The sequence below is a fragment of the Aquarana catesbeiana genome, linkage group LG03 (genome assembly GCF_042186555.1).
Source record: "Aquarana catesbeiana isolate 2022-GZ linkage group LG03, ASM4218655v1, whole genome shotgun sequence".
NCBI classification, from domain to species: Eukaryota; Metazoa; Chordata; class Amphibia; order Anura; family Ranidae; genus Aquarana; species Aquarana catesbeiana.
The window spans coordinates 554,970,714-554,996,836 of NC_133326.1; the positions used below are offsets into that span (position 1 = coordinate 554,970,714).

Genomic DNA, 26,123 nt, shown 5'->3' on the forward strand with positions numbered 1-26,123 from the left:
CCTAACACATCCTGCAATGCATCAGACAAAGACAAATTAACCATTGACTTACCGGGCTGACCAGGAGCTCCCCCAACAGCCGCCGCGTTGCTCTCCATCGCTGGTACTAGTGGTTCCTCCTCCCCTGATGCTTTCCCTTCTGACCTCTCGTCCTTTTCCAGGATGGGTGGCATAGCAAGCCCCCCGGGAGATGAAATCCCTAAGGCCGTGGTGCTTGGCAGTTGTGGGGCCCGCTTCACCCCCGAAATTCCTCCTTCTCCAGACCGGCGTCACTGACCTGACCTGGCGATGTCCTGGCTGTCATGTGTTGTTCTTCCTCCGCCATCTTGTCCCACCGAGCGCCGTCCCGGTAGGCTCCGCCCCCTCACCGACTTCCCGATCTCCCGCTCCACCACCTCCGTGTCTCTGCTCGGCTCTCCGTCCCTCATCATCTCCCCCCTCTGATCGCTGTGTGCGGATGGGGATGCCGCCCTGCTTCCTGACCCACGATGTCCGTGCGGGGAACCGGCGCCATGTTGGCCCGTGGCCCCACCCACCGGATTAGGCAGGCGGCGTGTGGACCACCCAGGGCCTGCTGAAAGCTGTGGCTGATGCTGTTTTGCCGGGGGAAGCGATCGCTCCTCTGTCGGGCTTCTGGGGAGGCGAATGGGTCTAGATGCAGGCCCTGGTGAAAAGCACGCTGGAGGCCGCGACCTCCGCGATGGGACACCTCACCTGACGGGGATCCGTCTGCCTCATCCTCCATGAGCTCCGCGCCTGTCTCTGCAGCCACTCTGGTATTGCTTCAATCTCTGCCATCATGGAGGAGCAGTGAGAAAAACTGCCTCCTCCTGTAAGTTCATCTTCACACTGACCCTTTGCACCGCCCCCTCTATAAATATAACCACTCCCCTTTGGCAAAAACTTCTTTCTTACCTTCCCCTTTCTTGCCACTCCCATTACTCCTTTCCACATTAACCCCATATGTGTCTCCCTTAGACACACTGTCATGCCCGGCCCTACACTATCCCTCCTTGCAGTCCTTTCGTTCCGGGCCTCACTTTCTAGTGTTTGTAATCCCCTGAAAGCAGCTCGAGAGCTATATTGCTCTTAAATCTCAGTTATTGCTCTCTAGTTGATTACTCGAATATATATTGTTACTGTCTGTTATTCTTAAACAGAAATATTGCAGTAAAGACAACTTCAGCCCCTGCAGGTTTATCACTACATTCCACTTTAAGTACCGGCCTTATCTACTACAGAGCGATGTTGTTGTGGTAGATGTAGTATGCAGTTTAGCATTGTCCTGCTGGAAAATGCAAGGCCTTCTCTGAAAAAGATGGCATCTTAATGGAAGCATATGCTGATCCAAAACCTGGATATATATATATTTTTTTTTAATAATGAAAAAGGTTCTTTTTGAAATGAAAATGAACATTTACAATAAATTTGCACCATTACATAACATCGCCTGCCATAGCATTGTGAATAAAGGTGTAGCACCCTGATGTTTAGGCAGGGTTGCTAGTAAATTTAGTTTGCCAGGCAGTAGTTGCCCTGGGTAATTGTTAGTAGATCCACTGGTTCCTCTCTAGTTCTGGACTTGCTGCACCTTCCCTCTTCTGTCGCTAGGTGGTGTGATGCTGGTGACAGATAGACAAGAGCTTAGCAAGGTCAGGTTATGAATGGATGGAGTGTCTCAGCCAATTGGCGGATGTTTCTTTAGTCCCTTTTGGCCTGCTGGGAGAGCCTATTTATTTGGGTGGAGTCAGGTGATCGGGGTTCTGTGCCACCTGGACAGCTGTCTGGGTGGACGTGTGTTATGCTGCCCCAGGCTGCTAGGCTGGAAACCTAAAGCCTATCCCGGGGTCATCTGGCTGCTAGGCTGTCTGAGACCTATCCATAAGCAGGAGAAGTAGCGCAGGGTTGGGACTGCAGGATTGGAGTCCAACCAAGAGTAACGTTTCCAGCGGACGGGGAACCAGTTGTGGTCGGAGGAAGAGGGGAAGCTGTTGCCACTAAGGGACCATCCACCTTGTTACTGGAGACCACTGTGAAGAAGTTGGAAAACTTCAGCAAGTGCCAAGCCAGGGACCCAGCGGGACAGCAGAGGTGACGCTTGAGGAGCATCAGTAATTGCCAAGCCAGGGACCTAGCAGGTAGGCAGGGGTGGCGCTTGAGGAGTATCTGTGAGTGCCAAGCCAGGGACTCAGCAGGGAAGTGGGTGTGACGCTTGAGGAAGATACCGAGTTATGGAAGTGGAAGAGCTCAGGGGATCCAGTGGCGATTGGGTTTTAGAGTCTAATGAAAGACTGGGAGCTCAGTGAGTGAAGATCTACAGTGAGAGACTGTAGAGTGCGAGAAGAACTATTTGTGTTACTAATAGTTAAATACAACCACCGTTAGTGACTGTTACAAGATTTGTTGCCATAGGAGACAGGAGGTCCTGCCTATACAGAAGTGGTGTCCAGCTGGAGGCCTTCCACTGTATAGCTGTCTACCTATAGAAGTCTCTGAGTCTGCCAATTGTCATTGCATCTACTTAACCTAGTGTCATGGCCCTAATCCTCTCTCCCACAGTTCTTGTTCAAGAGACAATAAATCTCTTTGCATTCAAAAAGTGTCTGGTGCCCATTACTTCAGCTTGCATTACATCCACCATGCCTTGTAACCCACTCTAAACAGAAGGATGTCAGCTCTCTCTGAATCTGGAGGTCATTATTAGGCCTCTAGAGGTCTGGGACTTCGCTACATTTGGCGCCCAAAGTGGGGCAAAGGCGTTGATCCTGCAGCAGTCGCCCATAGCAACCGGCTACAGCTACATCGGGATTTCGTCTGGTTCTGTGGGAAGGTGGCAAGTATTATCTTTACTTTGTATAGACTGTGTTATTGTGCATTCCAACAATGTGGGGAAGAACCAACATGTCTCATTGCTCATGGGAGAGTGTCAGCCTGGTCTTTTGACACTTTACTAGAATAAAAATGCAGCGCTAAACATAAATATCAATATTGGCTAACACATTATAAATGTGTAACAATCAAACATGCAACGTGATGGTGTGAAACCATATGTAGAAAAAAAGTGATTCTCCTAGAATGAAATTGCAGTTCATGACCATATGAATGTCCAACTGAGTAAACATTTTAGTCATATAGATGTCCAATAATGTAAACAATATGTGTTCTAAATAAACGTGAAAATTGTCAAGGATGCCATGCGGGTCACAGAGGTAATAATCCGGTACTCAGTGTCCCCAGATGAAAAATAGTAGGAGCAAATACGCTTACCGGAACAGGTGGACACGTTTGCCATATGGCTATGTGTCATACAGGCTTGTGGATCAACCGATCCAGATGGATGCTTAATGGAGAGGCGTGTGCGGCAGGTTCCACTGGTTCCTTTGTGGCGATCATAAACTACCTGGGGAAGTCGGATCTTCTGAGTCTAGATGTAGACACCTCACTGGCAAGTGTAGGGACATGCAAAAGGAGAAGACCCTACATAGTGCTTAAATCCATAAAAACAGGTTTATTGCAAACCAAACAGAATAAAAGTCCAGATAACAGCAATCGGAGTTAAAAGTGATCACAGTGAGAATAGCGTGGTACCAGAAACAAATAGCTAATCGCAACCCGACATGTTTCGGACTAGAGGTCCTTCTACTGGGGCATGCCCCAGTAGAAGGACCTCTAGTCCGAAACATGTCGGGTTGCGATTAGCTATTTGTTTCTGGTACCATGCTATTCTCACTGTGTTATCTGGACTTTTATTCTGTTTGGTTTGCAATAAACCTGTTTTTATGGATTTAAGCACTATGTGGGGTCTTCTCCTTTTGCATGTCCCTACACTGGCTGAGTGAAAGTTACACCTTTTGGCCATACATTTGCCGGGGAGGTGTCTACATCTAGACTCAGAAGATCCGACTTCCCCGGGTAGTTTATGATCGCCACAAAGGAACCAGTGGAACCTGCCGCACATGCCTCTCCATTAAGCATCCATCTGGATCGGTTGATCCACAAGCCTGTATGACACCTAGCCATATGGCAAACATGTCCACCTGTTCCGGTAAGCGTATTTGCTCCTACTATTTTTCATCTGGGGACACCGAGTACCGGATTATTACCTCTGTGACCTGCATGGCATCCTTGACAATTTTCACGTTTATTTAGAACGCATATTGTTTACATTATTGGACATCTATATGACTAGAATGTTTACTCAGTTGGACATTCATATGGTCATGAACTGCAATTTCATTCTATGAGAATCACTTTTTTTCTACATATGGCTTTCACACCATCACGTTGCATGTTTGATTGTTACACATTTATAATGTGTTAGCCAATATTGATATTTATGTTTAGCGCTGCATTTTTATTCTAGTACTTTTCACATTGTCACCACATTGTTGATGCTGGCTGCTATATTTGTTATTTCATTTCTTTTTTATAGTAGCGCAACAATATCTGAATTTTATTTTTTGACACTTTACGCCAGTGCTGCAGGGGTTAAAGCTGACTCCATTAAAGTTTTGGTGCGCTGAACGGAAGGAAAGGCAGGCGCTGAAGTTTCCAGAGAGTGTGTGGACCAATCCTCTGGCAGGAGGAGGAGCTACTGCTCTGCAGAGGAGGATAAGAAAGTGCTACCACATGTGATTGGTTGTTGGATGGAGAAGACGGCGCAGTTTGGAAGCATGATGTCGGATTGGAAGGTGTATGTTCTGGGTGTTGGCCCTGGACTGAATAGGTCTAAGGGCATCCTGACCGACACTGGAGTGCGGTATACACCTAAGAGTAGTCTCGCCCTATATACGGCTGGAGGCTATGAAGCCTTGGGATTGATTTGCGGGAAGTGTTCCAGTTTGGCCACGCACCTGCGGCCTTGGATCGTCTGTGGACGCTGCGGGGAACCCCTGCTTGAGGTTGTCTCACCAGCCCAACCTCCGCGGGCACTACAAGCGGATTGGGACAAGAATGTCACTGTCCTGGCTGGGGACAGCATGGAGAGTCCCCCTGCTATCACCAGGCTTGTGCGAGAAGCTGCTCCTCTTGTTTCTACAGCTGCGACAGGACCCAGTGCTTCGGCTATCCCTCGAGGCTGTGGTCTGGCCCACCTGCTCTCCTTGATGGTGGAACCACCGGGGAAAAAAGACTCCGGAGCCGGGTAAGCCTGCAAATGGTGAAAGTAGTGTACCAGTGGGGGAGGTGATACCTGTGGCCATTAAGGGAGACAATGCTGTTGTGCCAATCAAAGCCAGCCCCACGCGCAACTATCTCCTGGCTGAAGAATGCTCCATTATCTCCGATTCGGATATCCCATCCGATCGGGTCTCTGAACTGTTTTCGGACACTTTATCATGGACTGGGACGTGGACTGATAGTGACGAGGAGCTATTGTGTGATCTAGAGGAAGATGAAATTCCCTCTGGGCCAGCTGCAAGTGTTAAGGTTGAACTGTCTGCCATTACCAACTTGAGAGGGAGAGTCAGGAAAAGAGAAAACTGTGGGTGGATGAGGCCACCCACCAGTGGGGTGACACCAGCTGGAGGGGTACACAGGACATTCCATTTGGAAGGACGTAGAGAGAAGACGTTGCTGGATCTGGTGGCAGAGGAGTAGTCATCGGATAGTGACCCAAGATCCACTCCGCTGCGGTTCCCCGGGAGTGCAAAACAAGCAAAGTTGCCCGGATAAGCAGTAACCGCCAGAGGTATCTGAGGTCTCTGTACTGGGGGAAACAACAAACGTGTGACAGCCTTTTTTATCTGCATGATTTAAACTACGTGGCACCAAGCTTCTGTCCTCCAATTATATTTTTGGCCTATATGCCACTTCCTATCGATGGTCTGATGCTGACCTACTGACGTGGACTCGGGACCTGCCATTTGCCACTAGGCTATTCAATTTAACAAGTTCTGTAGACTTGGGCGGTATAAGCCTCGCCAAGTCACTATGATCCAGTAAGCCTCCCCCTATCTATGGTGGTGGTGGTTCCACTTTAAAGGTCACATCGGTGGCTGGACTGTCATATATATGTTTGGTGGAACGGATATATATTTGGACTTTACCTGCAATCTATATTTGGACTTTAATTGTCACTTTATATTTCGAGTTGTGTTTGTGGTGCAGTCACCACATTAGTACACCATTATTTTGTTATTTCTTTGGTGGATTCACGTTTCACTATTGTTTGAATCTTTATTGCCTTGATGTGTTTATGTTGAATTTCACATTTTTACATTGGTTTTTGCAATTTTAGCGCTGCGTGTTTTTTCTACAAGGTGCGGTCAAGCCCCCCCACAAGTGTATTGTGACTTCAGGCTCTTTTCCCTGCTCAGTCCAGCAGAGAACTCGGCGGCGCTGTGACAGGAGAAAGGCGAGCTGCAGGCTATCAGAGGTTTCTGCCGCTCACACGGCGGCTCTCACCAGGCTCCCTGCCCAGCTTCCTGCCCACTCAGTTCCTTCCCTATTGGCCATAACTGAGGGCCAATCAAAGGAGACTAGGAGAGCTTCACGGGACATGTAGCCCCAAAGATTGGCGGCCTAATTTTCCACAGGGAGGAGGCTACAGCTTGATCAAGAGAGAGATTGAGAGACTGCAGCCTTGAAAAAAGCTGAGGGAGAGAGTGCTACAGGATAAAGAATGAGGAGTGTGCTGGGCGGAAGCCAGAGAGAGAGCCAGGCTGCCCAGCACCACCAGAGAGAGAGCCAGGCTGCCCAGCACCACCAGATAATGAGCCATGCTGCCCAGCACCACCAGAGAGAGAGCTACGCTGCCCAGCGCCACCAGAGAGAGAAAGACTGAGCCACTGCCAGGGTACAGACATGCTACACTACTGACCAGAGTCGCCCCCCGGGGAACCCAGAGTGAGAGATCATCCAGCCGGAGGGATCGCTGCTGTAGCTTCGCTGGGTCTGGTAAGAGGGCCTGTTGGCCATTATCCATTACTTATCCTAGGGATTGTACTACGTATGCAGTCTCTGACCATGATAATGTGATAATGACATTGTCGAAAAAGGGCGGAGCATGGGTGACCCTAAAATTTTGCCCCCTCTCCCCTGAAAAAAGTTCTGTGGACGCCCATGTCTACCCGTCTTTACTTCTGAGACACCCTGACTCCATAAGATGCATTTTTGTACCCAATCATGTTACTGACCTGTTGCCAATTAAACTAATTAGCAAAATGTTCTTCCAGCTCTTCCTTGTTAGTAACACTTAATTTACCAGCTTTTTGTTGCCCTGTCTCAACTTTTTTGAGACGTGTTGCTGCTATCAATTTCAAAATGACCTTATTTTTTTCTTAAATGGTACATTTTCTCAATGTAAACATTTTTACATGTTTTCTATTTTATATTGTGAATAAAATATGGGTTTATGAGATTTGCAAATCATTGCATTGTTTTTATGTAGGTTTTACACAGCGTCCCAACTTTTTTGGAATTGGGTTTTAAATACCGTATTTATCGGCGTATAACACGCACCGGCGTATAACACGCACCTCAATTTAGGAGGGAATTTTAAGGAAAAAAAACTTTTAGGAGGGAACTTGAAGGGAAAAAAACTTACATTGAAATGCCCATCATTGCAGCCTTCTCAGTAAAGCCTTGCCCCAGTGCAGCCTTGTCAGTGCAGCCATGTCAGTGCAGCCTTGTCAGTGCAGCCATGTCAGTGCAGCCATGACAGTGCAGCCTTGCCAGTGCAGCCATGTCAGTACAGCCATGTCAGTGCAGCCATGTCAGTGCAGCCTCGCCAGTGCAGCCATGTCAGTGCAGCCATGTCAGTGCAGCCTTCCCCAGTGTCCAGTGCAGCCTTGCCCCAGTCCAGCCTTGCCCCAGTCCAGCCTTGCCCCGATGCAGTCTTGCTGAAGCCTCTGAGCTTCAAAATCGCCGACCGCGATTTGAAAATGGCGCCGCCAGCGCCGAAATACACAGAGCCGGTCCTCGGCTCTTCTCGGCGGCTCTCGTTTACTTTCGGCTCCACTCGGACGGTGAGCGGAGCTATCTGAAACTAGCCGAGTATACTCGGCTAGGTTCGGGCGGCACTCGAGTGAAACCGAAAGCCGCCGAGAAGAGCCGAGGACCGGCACTGTGTATTTCGGCGCCGGCGGCGCCATTTTCAAATCGCGGTCAGCGATTTTTTCGTTCTGACAGGTCAGGATCGCAGGGGATCGGCGTATAACACGCACCCGCGATTTTCCCCTGATTTTAAGGGGAAAAAAGTGCGTGTTATACGCCGATAAATACGGTAAATTAATTAACGTACTTAAGCTTTATGAATATGTTATTTATCAATCCTTTTATTTCAAGTCAGGAAGTTTTATTTTTTTATTGTTACTTATATTACAAAATTTTAACCAGGTAAAGAAGGTGACTGCAAACTTTGTTGTTTAAATGCCATGTCCTCCTCTTTACTTTGAAATGCTTCCTGTATATTACAAATCTGCAATATTATTAAACATTTCTTAATAAAAATTTGTAAATGTTTTGTTGATGAGTGGTACACTATGGAACTCGCTGTCAAAGCAAATGTAAACTCTAAGGCCCCTTTCACACGGACGGATAGAATTGTGCTTTTAGCTGTGTTTTCTACCGCAGCTAAACGCACACAATGCTTTCCTATGGCCCCATTCACATACTGCATTTAGCTGTGTTTTGATTACCTGCGGTTTTGTGCAGATAGAAAAAATAGAATTGACTGCGTCCAGGAGTGATTTAGCGCAGCTATCCACACATAACCGCAGGTAATCGCAGTGCACTGTGTCAGTTGCGGATAGCAGCGCCGAGCTGGCTCGCTCATCGGGAAAGGAAAAATGTTTTTTCCTTTCCCGATGAGCGACAAGCACGGGGATCCGACTTGGATCCCCCGCCAATGCCAGGCACTGTTTGGTATGAATCTTGAGGGGGAACTCCACGCCAAATTTTAAATAAAAATCCGGAATGGGTTCCCCTCCAAGAGCATACCAGGCCTTTCGGTCTGGTATGGATTCCAAGGGGCACCCCCTATGCCGAAAAAACGGCATGGGGGTCCCACCAAAATCCATACCAGACCCTTATCCGAGCACGCACTCCGCCGGTCAGGAAAGGGGGTGGGACGAGCGAGCACCCCCCTCCCCCTCCTGAACCGTACCAGGCCGCATGCCCTCAACATGAGGGGTTGGTGCTTTGGGGCAAGGGGGGCATCCTGCGGGCCCCCCCACCCCAAAGCACCTCATCCCCATGTTGATGAGTACAAGGGCCTCTTCCCGACAACCCTGGCCGTTGGTTGTCGGGGTCTGCGGGCGTCTCAAAAGACCGGGCTCCTCCACTAGCAAAAGAGCGGCAAAAGAGCAGAAGATAGTGGAGGAGCCCGGCAGAAGGAAGAAGGCACCGGAAAAGAACCAGAGAGCGCGGAGACGACACCGGAGAGAGGGAGAAGAGGCCTGAGAGACCCCCGAAGTCGGAAGAAGACCCCCGGAGCTGCCTAATAAATTACTTTTAAAACCTGTGTAGTGTGTTTTTTTTTATTGACACTTTTTTTCCCCAGGTGAATGGGTAGGGGTACGATGTACCCCATACTCATTCACATAGGGTGGGGGGCCGGGATCTGGGGGCCCCCTTATTAAAGGGGGCTCCCGGATTTCGATAAGCCCCCCGCCCGCAGACCCCGACAACCAATGGCCAGGGATGTCGGGAAGAGGCCCTTGTCCTCATCAACATGGGGATGAGGTGCTTTGGGGTGTCGGGGTCCGCAGGGTTCAGGAGGGGGGGGCGGTCGCTCGTCCCCACCCCCTTTCCTGACCAGCTGGGCTGCGTGCTTGGATAAGGGTCTGGTATGGATTTTGGGGGGACCCCCACGCCGTTTTTTCAGCGTAGGGGGTGTCCCTTGGAATCCATACCAGACCAAAGGGCCTGGTATGCTCTTGGAGGGGAACCCATTCCGTTTTTTTTATTTAAAATTTTGCGCGGAGTTCCCCCTCAAGATTCATACCAAACACAGTGCCTGGTATTGGCAGGGATCCAAGTCGGATCCCCGTTCAATATGAGTCGGTACCCTGTCGGGTTGCTATGGAAATGGCAAACTGCAGCTAAACACAACCGCAGCTAATCGCACTGTACAAATGCAGCTGATCGCAGTGCCTGGTGTCTTGAATTTCACAGAAAAAAAACATGCTTTTAACTACGGCAGAATAGCCGTCCATGTGAAAGGCGCCTAACTGAATAGTATTTTTTTTGCTAAGCACTGTGTATTATAAACAAATACACTTCTTTTAATAAAATACTTGTTTTCAATTTTTATCATACTTTATTGCATCTCAGTGCTGCTGACACCTTTGCTGCCACTTTTACATGCACTACAGCAGTGGCTGCATGGAATTTCTGGGTCAAGTTTTCAAAAAGTAACAACAGTAGACCATGCCCCTGTAATGTGTGCGGAAACGACCACCTCTAGACTCCATTGAAAGCTCATGTGATATGGTGGCAACACAATTGGGAGACTGGGATACAGCATTGTCACCCTATAACAGAAAGTGCCTGAACAAGGATCTTCATGGCGGGATCAAAAACAATTATTTGAATTAAAACTGCTGATTTTAAGATATTGGAAATTATTTTTCAGATTACCCTAGTGGGTTAAAGGTTATTTGAGATTTGAATGATTGAGTTTACAATCTACTTTAAATAAATATTATCCCAAGATTGATTCACTATTGATGTATAAACATTTTGGGGTGAAAAATGTATTAATACATTTGCCAGCAAACATAATTATTCAATTTTGAGAGCCATTGAATGCATACCTCCAGCAAAGAGAGCTGCTCCGATGATCTTCTTAGACTGAGCAATATGGAACTGATTGGCCATATATGACCCTGATGATAATCCAGACACTGAGATGGCGGAATCCAAATTGTATGAACCTGCAAAGATGAAATGGATTAGATACATACAATTCCTAGCCAGGATCAAAGGAAATGTTACCAGCAATCACAACGCTAATATCAAATACGCAAATAGTCAAGTAATCATAAAACATTATATATATATATATATATATATATACAGTTAGGTCCATATATATTTGGACACAGGCACAATTGTCATACTTTTTGCTCTGTATGGAACCGGAATTAAATTAAAACGAAACAATCCGAATGAATTTGAAGTGTAGACTTTCAGATTTAATTCAAGGGGTTGAACATAAATAATTAAAAGTACAAATTTTAGGAACTGCAACCATTTTTATACACAGCCCCCCTATTTTCAGGGGCTCAAATTCATTGGACAAATCAATATAATCATAAATAAAATGTTCATTTTTAATATTTTGTTGAGAATCCTTTACTGGCAATGACTGCCTGAAGTTTGGAACCCATGGACATTTCAGAAGACTGGGTTTCCTCCTTTCTGATGCTTTGCCAGGCTCTAACTGCAGCTGTCTTCAGTAGTTCTTTGTTTGTGGGTCTTTCTGCCTTAAGGCTCAGTTCACACTGGGGCGACTTGTCAGGCGACCTAGTCGCCTGACAAGTCGCCTCCCGTTCTGTGCTATGGAACCGTTCTAATTGGAGCGACGCAAGTCGCTCCGACTTAGAAAAAGGTTCCTGTATTACTTTGGGGGCGACTTGGGGCGACTTGCATAGACTTCTATGCAGAAGTCGTCTCGCAAGTCGCCCCGGCAGTCGTTTGCAGGTCGCCTCGCTGAGGCGACCTGCAAGTCGTGCCGCCCATGTGTGAACCGAGCCTAAGTGTTGCCTAAAGCAAGTAAAATGCATGCTCAATTGGGTTGAGATCAGGTGATTGCAGAATATTCCATCTATTTTCCTGGGTTGCTTTTGCAGTGTGTTTTGGATCATTGTCCATCTGTACTGTGAAGCGCCGTCCAATCAACTTTGCTGCATTTGGCTGAATCTGGGCTGACATTGTATCTCCAAACACTGCAAAATTAATCCGGCTGCTTCTGTCTTCTGTCACATCATCAATAAACACCAATGACCCAGTGCCACTGGAAGCCATGCATGCCCATGCCATCACCCTGCCTCCACCATGTTTTACAGATGACGTTGTGTGCTTTGGATCATGAGCTGCCTCCTCCACACTTTTTTCTTCCCGTCATTCTGGTACAGATTAATCTTAGTTTCATCTGTCCAAAGAATGCTTTTCCAGAACTAATCTGGCTTTTTTAGATTTTTTTTGTATTTTTTTGGGCAAAGTCTAAGTTGGCTTTTCTATTCTTCAGGCTTATGAATGGTTTGCACCTTGTGGTGAACCCTCTGTATTTACTCTTGTGAAGTCTTCTCTTCATTGTAGACTTTGACAATGATACGCCCACCTCCTGGAGAGTGTCTTTCACTTGTCTGGATGTTGTGAATGGGTTTTTCATTACCATAGAGAGGATCCTGCAATCACCCACCACTGTGGACATCCAGGCCTTTTTATGTGGCTGAGCTCATTAGTGCATTCTTCTTTCTTCAGAATGTACCAAACTGTTGGTTTGGCCACTCCAAATGTTGCTGCTATCTCTCTGATGGATTTGTTTCATTTTTGAAGCCTTGCAATGGCCTGTTTCACTTGCATGGACAGCTCATTTGAACGCATGGTGTAGGTGCACAGCAATAGATTCCAAATGCAAATACCACACTTAGAATCAACTCTAGACCTTTTGCCTGCTTAATTGATGAAGAAATACTGAAGGAGTAGCTCACACCTGGCCATAAAACAGCTTTTGAATCAATTGTCCAATTACTTTTGGTTCCTTGAAAAAGGGGGATGGCGTTTCTTAGGAGCTATAATTCCTAAACCCTTCCCTGATTTGGATGTACATACCCTCAAATTAAAGTGTGCACTTTCAGCCCATATCCATTATATAACTATAGCTTGAATGTGTTTTGGTAAACACCTGAAAAAAACGAAAATTGTGCCTGTGTCCAAATATATATGTATCTAACTGTATGTATGTATATATATATATATATATATATATATATATATATATATATATATATACAGTATCTCACAAAAGTGAGTACACCCCTCACATTTTTGTAAATATTTTATTTTATCTTTTCATGTGACAACACTGAAGAAATCAAAATAACTCAACACACAGCCATCAATGTCTAAACTGCTGGCAACAAAAGTGAGTACATCCCTAAGTGAAAATGTCCAAATTGGGCCCAAATAGCCATTTCCATCCCCACCCGGTATCATGTGACTCGTTAGTGTTACAAGGTCCCAGGTGTGAATGGGGAGCAGGTGTGTTAAATTTGATGTTATTGCGCTCACTCTCTCATACTGGTCACTGGAGTTCAACATGGCACCTCATGGCAAAGAACTCTGAGAATTCTGGCTCTACATAAAAATGGCCTAGGCTATAAGAAGATTGCCAAGACCCTGAAACTGAGCTGCAGCACAGTGGCCAAGACCATACAGCCATTTAACAGGACAGGTTCCACTCAGAACAGGCCTCGTCATGGTCGACCAAAGAAGTTGAGTGCATGTGCTCAGCGTCATATCCAGAGGTTGTCTTTGGGAAATAGACATATGAGTGCTGCCAGCATTGCTGCAGAGGTTGAAGGGGTGGGGGGGTCAGCCTATCAGTGCTCAGACCATACGCCGCACACTGCATCAAATTGGTTTGCATGGCTGTCTTCTCCAGAAGGAAGCCTCTTTTAAAGATTATGCACAAGAAAGCCAGCAAACAGTTTGCTGAAGATAAGCAGACTGAGGACATGGCTTACTGAAACCATGTCCTGTGGTCTGATGAGACCAAGATAAACTTATTTGGTTCAGATTGTGTCAAGCGTGTGTGGCGGCAAGTAGGTGAGAGGTACAAAGACAAGTGTGTCTTGCCTACAGTCAAGCATGGTGGTGGAAGTGTCATGGTCTGGGGCTGCATGAGTGCTGCCGGCACTGGGGAGCTAAAGTTTATTGAGAGAACCATGAATGCCATCATGTACTTTGACATAATGAAGCAGAGCATGATCCACTCCCTTCAGAGACTGGGCCGCAGGGCAGTATTCCAACATGATAACGACCCCAAACACACTTCCAAGATGACCACTGCCTTGCTAAAGAAGCTGAGGGTAAGGGTGATGGACCGGCCAAGCATGTCTCCAGACCTAAACCCTATTGAACATCTGTGAGGCATCCTCAAATGGAAGGTGGAGCAGCACAAGGTCTCTAACATCCACCAGCTCTGTGATGTTGTCATGGAGGAGTGGAAGAGGACTCCAGTGGCAACTTGTGAAGCTCTAGTGAACTCCATGCCAAAAGAGTTAAGGCAGTGCTGTAAAATAATGGTGGCCACACAAAATATTGACACTTTGAGCCCAATTTGGACATTTTCAGTTAGGGGTGTACTCACTTTTGTTGCCAGCGGTTTAGACATTAATGGCTGTGTGTTGAGTTATTTTGAGGGGACAGCAAATTTACACTGTTATACAAGCTGTACACTCACTACTTTACATTGTAGCAAAGTGTAATTTCTTCAGTGTTGTCACATGAAAAGATATACTAAAATATTTACAAAAATGTGAGGGGTGAACTCACCTCTGTGAGATACTGTATATATATATATACACACACACACACACACACACACACACACACACACACACACACACACACACTATGGTGCAAAAGGCATCTGTAAAAAAAATGCTGTAAAGTAAGCATGCTTTCAAAAATATATATTTTAGTTGTTTATTTTTATCAATTTAAAAAATAGAAAGCGAGCAAACAGAAGAAAAATCTACATCAAATCAATATTTTGTTTGACTACCCTTTGGCTTCGAACCAGCATCAATTCTTACACTTGCACAAAGTCAGGCATTTTGTAGGATTAAAGTCAGGTGTATGATTAACCAATTATACCAAACAGGTGCTAATGACCATCAATTTAATATGTAGGTTGAAACACAGTCATTAACTGAAACAGAAACAGCTGTGTAGGAGGCTTAAAACTGGGTGATAAACAGCCAAACTCTGCTACTAAGGTGAGGTTGTGGAATGGATGTACGTCGGCACAATGGCACGTGCAGGCATATGGGCTTACCTGTACGCCCCTGCCTGCCCGCCGGACCCCCCCCCCGGTTCCTGCGGCGGTCGGATTCTCGTCAGGAGCGATCCGAGGTGAGGGGGAGGACACTCATTCGTGGCCACCCCCTTGCGATCGCTCCTGGTGAATGAAATGCTTCCTCGGCTTCTGTAATGTAAACAGAAGCGGAGGAAGTGACGTCATCTCTCCTCGAGCTGGTCTTTTCGTTCCGGCGCAGAGGAGAGGAGACATCAATGTGAGTTGCACCAACACTACACATTACAGTAGAACATGCAGGCACACTTTTCACCCCCCAACACCCCCCAGTCACCCCCGATCACCCCCCTGTACCCCCTGTCACAGTGACACCAATAGCAGTTTTTTTTTCTGATTATTGCATTGGTGTCAGTTTGTGACAGTTATAAGTGGTAGGGCAGTTAGTGGTAGGCCCCTTTAGGTCTAGGGTACTCCCCTAACCCCCCCAATAAAGTTTTAACCCCGTGATCACCCCCCATCGCCAGTGTCACTAAGCGATCGTTTTTTTGATCGCTGTATTAGTGTCACAGGTGACGCTAGTTAGGGAGGTAAGTATATAGGTTCGCCGTCAGCTTTTTATAGCGTCAGGGACCCCCATATACTACCTAATAAAGGTTTTAACCCCCTGATTGCCCCCTAGTTAACCCTTTCACCAGTGATCACCGTACTGTATAAGTGTTACAGGTGATGCTGGTTAGTTAGTTTGTTTATTATAGTTTCAGGGCACCCGCCGTTTATTACCTAATAAAGGTTTAACCCCCTAATCGCCCAGTGGTGATAAGTTAAGTTTTAGGGTCAGATAGGGTCTGCGTTGCCCCAGGCAGCGTCAGGTTAGTGCCAGTACCGCTAACACCCACGCACGCATACACCTCCCTTAGTGGTATAGTATCTGAACGGATGAATATCTGATCCGATCAGATCTATACTAGCGTCCCCAGCAGTTTAGGGTCCCCAAAAACGCAGTGTAGCGGGATCAGCCCAGATACCTGCTAGCACCTGCGTTTTGCCCCTCGGCCCAGCCCTGCCCAGCCCACCCAAGTGCAGTATCGATCGATCACTGTCACTTACAAAACACTAAACAAATAACTACAGCGATCGCAGAGTCAGGCCTGATCCCTGCGATCGCTAACAGTTTTTTGGTAGCGTCTTGATACAGTCGCCAACAGTCAAGAGCTTTTTTGCCTGTGAGTCTCACTAGCGTACCACTAAATTTAGAGCCCAAAATGGCAAATCGAAGGTACACTAGTGAAGAGGCCTACATGTTTCTGAGCATAACAGATAGTGAAGAGGAAGTCACTCATCTGTCAGATTCAGGCTCAGAATACGAACCAGTAGACAGCAGAGGCCCCATGACAGATAGCTCTGATGATGGAGTTGTGGACCCTGCCAAGGTCAGGCATACCAGACCCCGAACTTCTTCTTCTGCTGTTGAGGTGCAAGAACTGCAGGGCTCTCGTATGGAGCAGAGCAGTACTAGCGCCGCTATTCCTTATGGTGAACTGGCAAGCACCAGCGGCCTAGTACACCCTGGTTGTACATCAAGCACTGCAGTATCACGTGGTGATGTGGCGAGTCCCATGAGTGCAGTTCAAGCTGGCGAGGTGGCAAGCACAAGTAGTGTCCTGCTGCCACCAAGAAGACGAATACAGACCCGTCGTGCCCATAGTGCCCTTCCTGCTGCATTCGCCAATCCGAATTGGGAACCCACCACTTCTGCAGCACCCGTACTTCCCCCATTCACTGGCCAACCCGGCATTGGTGTCAGTTTGTGACAGTTATAAGTGGTAGGGCAGTTAGTGGTAGGCCCCTTTAGGTCTAGGGTACTCCCCTAACCCCCCAATAAAGTTTTAACCCCGTGATCACCCCCCATCGCCAGTGTCACTAAGCGATCGTTTTTTTGGTCGCTGTATTAGTGTCACAGGTGACGCTAGTTAGGGAGGTAAGTATATAGGTTCGCCGTCAGCTTTTTATGGAAACAGTTGATTTTATGCCACTTGATTTTTATTCGCTGTTTTTCACAGAAGATCTCTATAGATCTATTGTGGACCAAAGCAATTTGTACGCTGGTTAACACATTGCCACTATTCCCCAGTCCTCCCTTGCCAGAGATTGGAAACCAATTACGGTTTCCGAATTTAAGATCTTTCTGGGCCTTTCTCTCCTCATGGGCTTAACCAAAAAGAGTGAGTTGAGGTCATATTGGTCCACTGACACAATTCACCATATGCCCATGTTCTCTGCTTCCATGGTTCAGGGCACAATACGAGCAGATTTTGCGGTTCATGCACTTCAACAACAATTAACTCTGTCGTCCTCGTGGAGACCCTGGATACGTTCGGCTCTACAAAATTCGGCCCCTCGTAAACCACTTCAACCAACGTTTTGCAGACTTGTTTACTCCCCATCAAGTTGTCTGCGTTGATGAGTCCCTGGTTACGTTTTCTGGGCGCTTGTCATTCAAACAGTACCTTCCCAGCAAGCGTGCCAGATACGGGGTCAAGATGTATAAGCTCTGTGACAGGGCCACAGGCTATACATGTAGTTTTATGGTTTACGAGGGAAAAGATAGTCACGTAGAGCCGACGAATTGCCCTGACTACATAGGAAGCGCTGGCAAGATTGTGTGGGACTTGGTGTCACCCTTATTCAGAAAGGGGTACCACTTATATGTGGACAATTATTACACGAGCGTGCCACTTTTTAGTCACCTTTTTGATTATCAGATTGGAGCATGTGGCACCATGCGACCTAATCACCGGGGCTTTCCCCAGTGGCTTGTAGATTCCCCTCTTAGGCTGGGGGAGAGAGCCTGCTTGCAGTGTAATAACTTGCTCGCTATGAAGTGGAGGGATAATAAGAATGTTTTTGTTCTTACATGCAGACACGACGGTCCAAATTACTACGGCGACTGGTGTTGTGGAGAAACCCCTCTGTGTCCACGAATATAACCTCAATATGGGAGGGGTGGACCTCAACGACCAGTTGTTAGCGCCGTACCTAGTTGCCCTTAAGGCTAGACGCTGGTATAAAAAAGTGTCTGTATACTTATTTCAATTGGCTTTGCTGAACGCTCATTTGCTATACAGAGCTTCAGGACGGACTGGATCCTTCCTTAAATTCCAGGAAGAGGTCGTCAGAGCCCTTCTGTTTCCAGACGGTGCTCCACCTCACCTTCCCAATCCAAATGCAGTAAGCCGGCTGCATGAGAGGCATTTTCCCTATGTCCTCCCGCGTACCCCTACCCAACGAGCCCCCCAAAGAAAATGTTGTGTCTGCAGAAAGCGCAGATATAGGCGTGACACCCGTTATTATTGTCCCTCCTGTCCTGACAATCCTGGTCTTTGTATTGGTGAATGTTTTGAACGCTACCATACAATAGTTGAGTATTAGCGTAGGGTACAGCACTGCACAGACTAGGCACACTTTCACAGGGTCTCCCAAGATGCCATTGCATTTTGAGAGACCTGAACCTGGTACCAGTTACAAAAGTTACAGTTACAAAAAAAAAGTGTAAAAAAAAACAAAAATAAAAAATAAAAAAAACAAAAATAGTTGTTGTTTTATTGTTCTCTCTCTCTCTATTCTCTCTCTATTGCTCTGCTCTTTTTTTACTGTATTCTATTCTGCAATGTTTTATTGTTATTATGTTTTATCATGTTTGCTTTTCAGATATGCAATTTTTTTATACTTTACTGTTTACTGTGTTTTATTGTTAACCATTTTTTTTGTTTTCAGGTACGCAATTCAGCTGCAGCGCGGATTTATTTATCTTGACAGCAATAGCGTTTGCTCCCACGATACATAAAGCCGTGACTCCAGTGCTGTCGGAGGTGATTTCACCACCACAGTTACATACTTCAGCATATATGCCGAAGCATGGGGGCAGCAGGGGCGGATTTGCTCCTACCTTTTGCGGGAGGATGACCCCATGCTTCGGCATTAGGGATGAGCTTCGTGTTCGAGTCGAACCCATGTTCGACTCGAACATCGGCTGTTCGATCGTTCGTCGAATTGCGAACGATATGGGCCGTTCGCGCCAAATTCGTGTGGCGCGTCATGACCCATAATTCACTGCGGCATCGCAGTGCATTGCTTGCTGATGATTGGCCAAGCATGCACTATGACCCGCATGCTTGGCCAATCACAGCACCGCCTTAACAGAGAGCCGTAATTGGCCAAAGCCAAGGAGGCTTTGGCCAATTATGGCTCAGGGGATTTAGTACACGCCCCACACTATATAAGGCCGCCTGCACGGTGGCCCTGTGCAGTGTGTTCCGGTGTGCTGAGAAATAGAGAGAGAGAGAGACAGTGTCATTTCATTTGAGTTAGCTAGATTAGGCAGGACAGTCAGTCAGTTAGCTGCACTTAAAGTGTATTGTCTATATATATGCATCCCAGGTGTTGCATATATATATATATATACACTGTATTCAGTTTAGCTAGATCCGTTCCTGTTATCTTCTAGACTATTTACATTTAGTGCAGTGCGTCCTGCTCACAGTGTTCAGCTAGATCCGTTCCTGTTATCTTCTTACTGACAGGCAGGCTTGTCTTGTTACAGTATTTTGAAGAAAATTACTGGTGTTCTTTTGATCCTATTAGTACCACAGTCAGGCAGCTAGACTATTTACATTTAGTGCAGTGCGTCCTGCTCACAGTGTTCAGCTAGATCCGTTCCTGTTATCTTCTTACTGACAGGCAGGCTTGTCTTGTTACAGTATTTTGAAGAAAATTACTGGTGTTCTTTTGATCCTATTAGTACCACAGTCAGACAGCTAGACTATTTACATTTAGTGCAGTGCGTCCTGCTCACAGTGTTCAGCTAGATCCGTTCCTGTTCTCTTCTTACTGACAGGCAGGCTTGTCTTGTTACAGTATATAAAGCTACCTGAAGAAAATTACTGGTGTTCTTTTGATCCTATTAGTACCACAGTCAGGCAGCTAGACTATTTACATTTAGTGCAGAGCGTCCTGCTCACAGTGTTCTGCTAAATCTACAAGTTAGTGGGGTGCGTCCTGCTCACAGTGTTCAGCTAGATCTGTTTCTGTTATCTTCTTACTGACAGGCAGGCTTGTCTTGTTACAGTAAATACAGCTACCTGAAGAAAATTGCTTGTGTTCTTTTGATCCTATTAGTACCACAGTCAGGCAGCTAGACTATTTACAGTTAGTGCAGTGCGTCCTGCTCACAGTGTTCTGCTAAACCTACAAGTTAGTGGGGTGCGTCCTGCTCACAGTGTTCAGCTAAACCTACAAGTTAGTGGGGTGCGTCCACCTCACAGTGTTCAGCTAAACCTACAAGCTAGTGGGGTGCGTCCTGCTCACAGTGTTCAGCTAGATCCATTTCTGTTATCTTCTTACTGACAGGCAGGCTTGTCTTGTTACAGTAAATACAGCTACCTGAAGAAAATTGCTTGTGTTCTTTTGATCCTATTAGTACCACAGTCAGGCAGCTAGACTATTTACAGTTAGTGCAGTGCGTCCTGCTCACAGTGTTCTGCTAAACCTACAAGTTAGTGGGGTGCGTCCTGCTCACAGTGTTCAGCTAAACCTACAAGTTAGTGGGGTGCGTCCACCTCACAGTGTTCAGCTAAACCTACAAGCTAGTGGGGTGCGTCCTGCTCACAGTGTTCAGCTAGATCCGTTTCTGTTATCTTCTTACTGACAGGCAGGCTTGTCTTGTTACAGTAAATACAGCTACCTGAAGAAAATTGCTGGTGTTCTTTTGATCCTATTAGTACCACAGTCAGGCAGCTAGACTATTTACAGTTAGTGCAGTGCGTCCTGCTCACAGTGTTCAGCTAAACCTACAAGTTAGTGGGGTGCGTCCACCTCACAGTGTTCAGCTAAAGCTACCTGTAGAAGGCTGGTGGTGTTCTCATACTACAGGCAGGCAGTTGATTTTGCTAGCTGCAGTATCAGTACATATATATATATATATATATATATATATATATATATATATATATATCCCAGCTTAGTGCAGCTACAGGCCATTAGTATGTCTGGAAGGCCAAGAAGGAGAGGCAGACAGTCACAAGCCAATAAGAGAGGGCAAGCAGGCTCTGTGTCTAGTGCTGGTCGTGGAGACGGTGCATCCTCATCAGCACGTGGCCATGGGACACGCTTGGCCTTTTTTTCGGCAGCTGGCCATGTTGAGCCGCAACATGCGGAAGACTTGGTCGAGTGGATTACCAAGCCGTCCTCATCCTCCTCATCCTCTCTCACCCATGCCCAGGGTACTTTGTCTGGCAAAGCAGCGGCCTCTTCCCTCGGCTCAATGTCATCAGTGACTCCTTCCCTAGCCCCACCATGTCCTCCTGAGGAGTCCCTCGAACTGTTTGACCACAGTGTTGGGTACATGCTCCAGGAGGATGCCCAGCGTTTGGAAGGCTCTGATGATGATACTGAGCTCGATGAAGGCAGTAACATGAGCACGGACAGAGGGGGTGCCCAAGAAGGACAGCAATCTGGCAGTCATGCTCCCCCTGCTGCAGCATACTGCCAGGTTTGCTCCAGTGATGAGGAGGGAGGGGATGATGAGGTCACTGACTCAACATGGGTGCCTGATAGGAGAGAGGAGGAGGAGGCGGCACATCACCAACGAGGCAGGATGCCCTCCAGGGGCCAGCCTAAGGGCAGCACCTTGACTGCATCACACCCCAAAGCTCCACATGTGCAGGGCGCTGCAGTCTCTGCGCGTTATTCAAAAAGTTCTTTGGTGTGGGCCTTTTTTAAGACGAGTGCATCAGATCGCACCGCTGCTATTTGCAACATATGTCTCAAGCGTATCTCGCGTGGCCAAAACATCTCCCGCTTGGGTACCACATGCTTGACCAGACATATGTTGACCTGCCATGCAGTTCGTTGGCAAGCGTATCTAAAAGACCCACACCAAAGAACAAAGAGGACCTCTCCTTGCTCCTCATCAGCTGAGATTTCCAACCCCACTAGACCTTCAGTCCTCTCTGAGACCTGCACTGAGAGGAATGAAGGTGTAGAATTAGGTGTGTCACAGCCAAGTACTTGTGGGCAATCTGATTTTGGTACACCAACGTCAGATTGTACCAGGCAAATTTCCCTGCCCCAGCTGCTGCACCGCCGAAAGAAGTTTGCTCCCAGCCATCCACATGCCCAGCGGTTGAATGCTAGCTTGGCAAAATTGCTAGCACTTCAACTGCTGCCTTTTCAGTTGGTAGACTCTGCCCCCTTCCGTGAGTTTGTGGAATGTGCGGTTCCTCAGTGGCAGGTACCCAAACGCCACTTTTTCTCACGGAAGGCGATTCCGGCTCTCTACCAGCATGTGGAAGGCAATGTCCATGCCTCGCTGGACAGGGCGGTCAGCGGTAAGGTGCATATTACCGCTGACTCATGGTCCAGCAGGCATGGACATTGACGTTACCTAAGTTTCACGGCGCATTGGGTGACTCTGCTGGCAGCTGGGAAGGATGCAGGACAAGGTGCAGTAGTGTTGGAGGTTGTTCCGCCACCACGCCTCCAAAATGCTAATGATTGTGACACACCTCTCTCCTTCACCCCCTCCTCTTCTTCTTCCTCCATGGCCTCTTCCTCAGAACCAGCGGTGCTCCGTAGTCGTTCAAGGGGCTACACAAGTACGCAGGACAAAAGATGCCATGCGGTGCTTGAGCTGGTGTGCTTGGGGGACAGGAGCCACACTGGGGCAGAGGTTCTGTCAGCTCTGCAGGGGCAGGTTCAGAGGTGGTTGACGCCACGCCAACTTAAGGCAGGAATGGTGGTTTGCGACAATGGCACCAACCTCCTCTCTGCCCTCCGACAGGGACAAATGACCCATGTGCCCTGTTTGGCTCACGTCCTTAACTTGGTGGTGCAGCGGTTCTTGGGCAGGTACCCGGGCTTACAGGATGTCCTGAGGCAGGCCAGGAAAGTCTGTGTGCATTTCCGCCGGTCATATAATGCCAGTGCTCGGCTGACGGACCTCCAAAAGGAGTTTAACCTGCCCAAGAACCGCCTAATCTGTGACATGCCCACCAGGTGGAACTCAACGTTGGCCATGCTGCAGCAGCTGCACACGCAGCAGAGGGCCATCAATGAGTACCTGTGCGACTATGGCACCAGGACAGGGTCAGGGGAGCTTGGTTTTTTTTTCCCCACGCCAGTGGGCCATGATCAGGGATGCATGCACTGTCCTGTCACCATTTGAGGAGGCCACGAGGATGGTAAGCAGTGACAGTGCATGCATCAGTGACACTGCCCCCCTTGTCCACCTGTTGGAGCACACGCTGCGTGGAATAATGGACAGGGCACTTGAGGCAGAACAGAGGCAGGAAGAGGAGGACTTCCTTAGCTCTCAAGGCCCCCTTTATCCAGACAGTGTTCCTGCGTGCCCGCCGATCACACAGGAAGAGGACGAGGAGGAGGAGGAGGAGGAGGAAGATTGTGTCAGTATGGAGGTGGAGCCTGGCACTCAGCATCAGCAGCAGTCTTTAAGGGATCAGTCCCAAGAAACACATGGACTTGTACGTGGCTGGGAGGAGGTGGCTGTGGACCATGTCGTCCTTAGTGACCCAGAGGACTCCGGACCGAATGCCTCAGCAAACCTACGCTGCATGGCCTCCCTGATCCTGCAAAGCCTGCGTAAGGATCCTCGTATTCGTGGTATCAAGGAGAAGGACCAATACTGGCTGGCAACGCTCCTTGATCCACGTTACAAGGGTAAGGTTGCGGACCTTATCTTGCCATCGCAGAGGGAGCAGAGGATGAAACATCTTCGGGAGGCCTTGCAGAAAGGTCTGTGCAACGCGTTCCCAGAGACTGGGAGGTTACAAACTCCTGTTTCTGGACAACTTGTTGCTGAGGCTTCGGTCAGTCAAAGAAGGAGCGGTGGAGAAGGTGGCCGTCTGACCGATGCGTTCAGACAATTTTTTGGTCCGCAGCCCCAAGGTATGATCGGTTCCAGCAACCATCGCCAGCGTCTGTTTTACATGGTGCAGGAATACCTAGGGGCAAGATCAGACTTGGACACCTTTCCCACCGAAAATCCTCTGGGTTACTGGGTCTTGAGGATGGATCACTGGCCAGAGCTTGCACAGTATGCAATTGAGCTACTGGCCTGTTCTGCATCCAGCGTTCTTTCGGAACGCACATTCAGTGCTGCTGGAGGCGTGGTAACCGATCACAGGGTGCGTCTGTCCACTGACTCGGTCGATCGACTGACCTTCATAAAAATGAATCAGTCTTGGATCACCACCAGCTACCAAGCACCTGATGCTGATGTAACCGAATAATTTTTTTTGAAATCTCAGATCCCTTCAAAGACTGCCTATGCTGATGCTGAGTGACTATCCCTGAGTAATTATCCTCTTCCTCCTCAATCATCACGCTGATAGCTTGTAAGAACATTTTTGGTTCTGGGCGCCACCACCAGTGCCTAAGGCACAATTTTTCAGCCCCTGTTTAACAGGGGCGTGTAATTACAATTTTTGATGTAATACTTTGCAGCAGGGCTCGTTCCTGCATTCCAACAAGAGTGTCTGTGAGGGGTTGCAGTGTTGTGGCACCAGCACCAGTGCCTAAGGCCCATTTTTTCTGCCCCTGTTTAACAGGGGCGTGTAATTACAATTTTTGATGCAATACTTTGCAGCAGGGCTCGTTCCTGCATTCCAACTAGAGTGTCTGTGAGGGGTTGCAGTGTTGTGGCACCAGCACCAGTGCCTAAGGCCCATTTTTTCTGCCCCTGTTTAACAGGGGCGTGTAATTACAATTTTTGATGCAATACTTTGCAGCAGGGCTCGTTCCTGCGTTCCAACTAGAGTGTCTGTGAGGGGTTGCAGTGTTGTGGCACCAGCACCAGTGCCTAAGGCCCAATTTTTCAGCCCTTGTTTAACAGGGGCGTGTAATTACAATTTTTGATGCAATACTTTGCAGCAGGGCTCGTTCCTGCGTTCCAACTAGAGTGTCTGTGAGGGGTTGCAGTGTTGTGGCACCAGCACCAGTGCCTAAGGCCTAATTTTTCAGCTCCTGTTCAACAGGGGCATGTAATTACAATTCTTGATCTAATATTTCACAGAAGGGCCCTGTGAGGGCTTACAGTGTTGTGGCCACAGCAACACCTAAGGCCCAAATTTCTGCTGAGTATATAGGGCAGGACCCTACTTTCAAACAACTAACTTACAAACGACTCCTACTTGCAAACGGAAGGAGACAACAGGAAGTGAGATGAAATCTACCCCTAGGAAGGGAAATTCTCTCCTGTAAGAGTTAATATGGGAAAAACATTTCTCCTTTCCACTGATGCTTTCCAATCCATTGGGACAAAAAGTGAGGTGAAATCTTCTGAAGAGGATGAAAGACAGCAAAACAAATGTCACAGGGGTGATAACCCTTCCCTATGTTTTCCAAAAAGCTTAAAAAAGATTTTTTGGCTGGAGCTAAACAGGTTAAAAATGTACCCATTCAAAATTACAAAGAGATTCTACTTAACAACAAACCTACAGTCCCTGTCTTGTTTGCACCGCCTGTATACTGCTGTTCAGAGTATATAGGGCCTGGTGGCCCCACACCTTTCCTTATTTTAATTTGGGTGTGGGGTTCCCCTTAATATCCATACAAGACCCAAAGGGCCTGGTAATGGACTGGGGGGTACCCATGCCGTTTGTCTCACTGATTTTCATCCATATTGCCAGGACCCGACATTACATTAAACCCGCAAGCAGTTTTAAATTAGATTTTTTCCTTTAAAAATGACATTTGGTGCAGGGACTGTTCTAAACACGGGAAACACGCGTCACTTTACAGGCATACTATAGACACCCCTCAGGTACGATATTTAAAGGAACATTTCACTTTTTTTTTTTTTTTACTTTAAGCATCATTAAAATCACTGCTCCCGAAAAAACGGCCGTTTTTAAAAGTTTTTTTTGCATTGATACATGTCCCCTGGGGTAGGACCCGGGTCCCCAAACCCTTTTTAGGACAATACCATGCAAATTAGTTTTTAAAATGAGCACTTTTGATTTCGAACGTTCGAGTCCCATAGACGTCAATGGGGTTCTAACGTTCGTGCGAACTTTCGGTCCGTTCGCAGGTTCTGGTGCGAACCGAACCGGGGGGTGTT

At 47.4% G+C, this 26,123-nt stretch overlaps 1 protein-coding gene across 1 annotated transcript in view; it reads right to left on the minus strand.

Moving 5' to 3' along the window:
* LOC141134639 (poly(3-hydroxybutyrate) depolymerase-like) overlaps window positions 1–26,123 on the minus strand; it is a 94,492-nt gene that overhangs the window by 63,350 nt on the left and 5,019 nt on the right. The window contains exon 2 of the mRNA XM_073624089.1: window positions 10,758–10,877. Coding sequence (XP_073480190.1) covers window positions 10,758–10,877 — 120 coding nt within the window. The remainder of the gene's footprint in view (window positions 1–10,757; window positions 10,878–26,123) is intronic.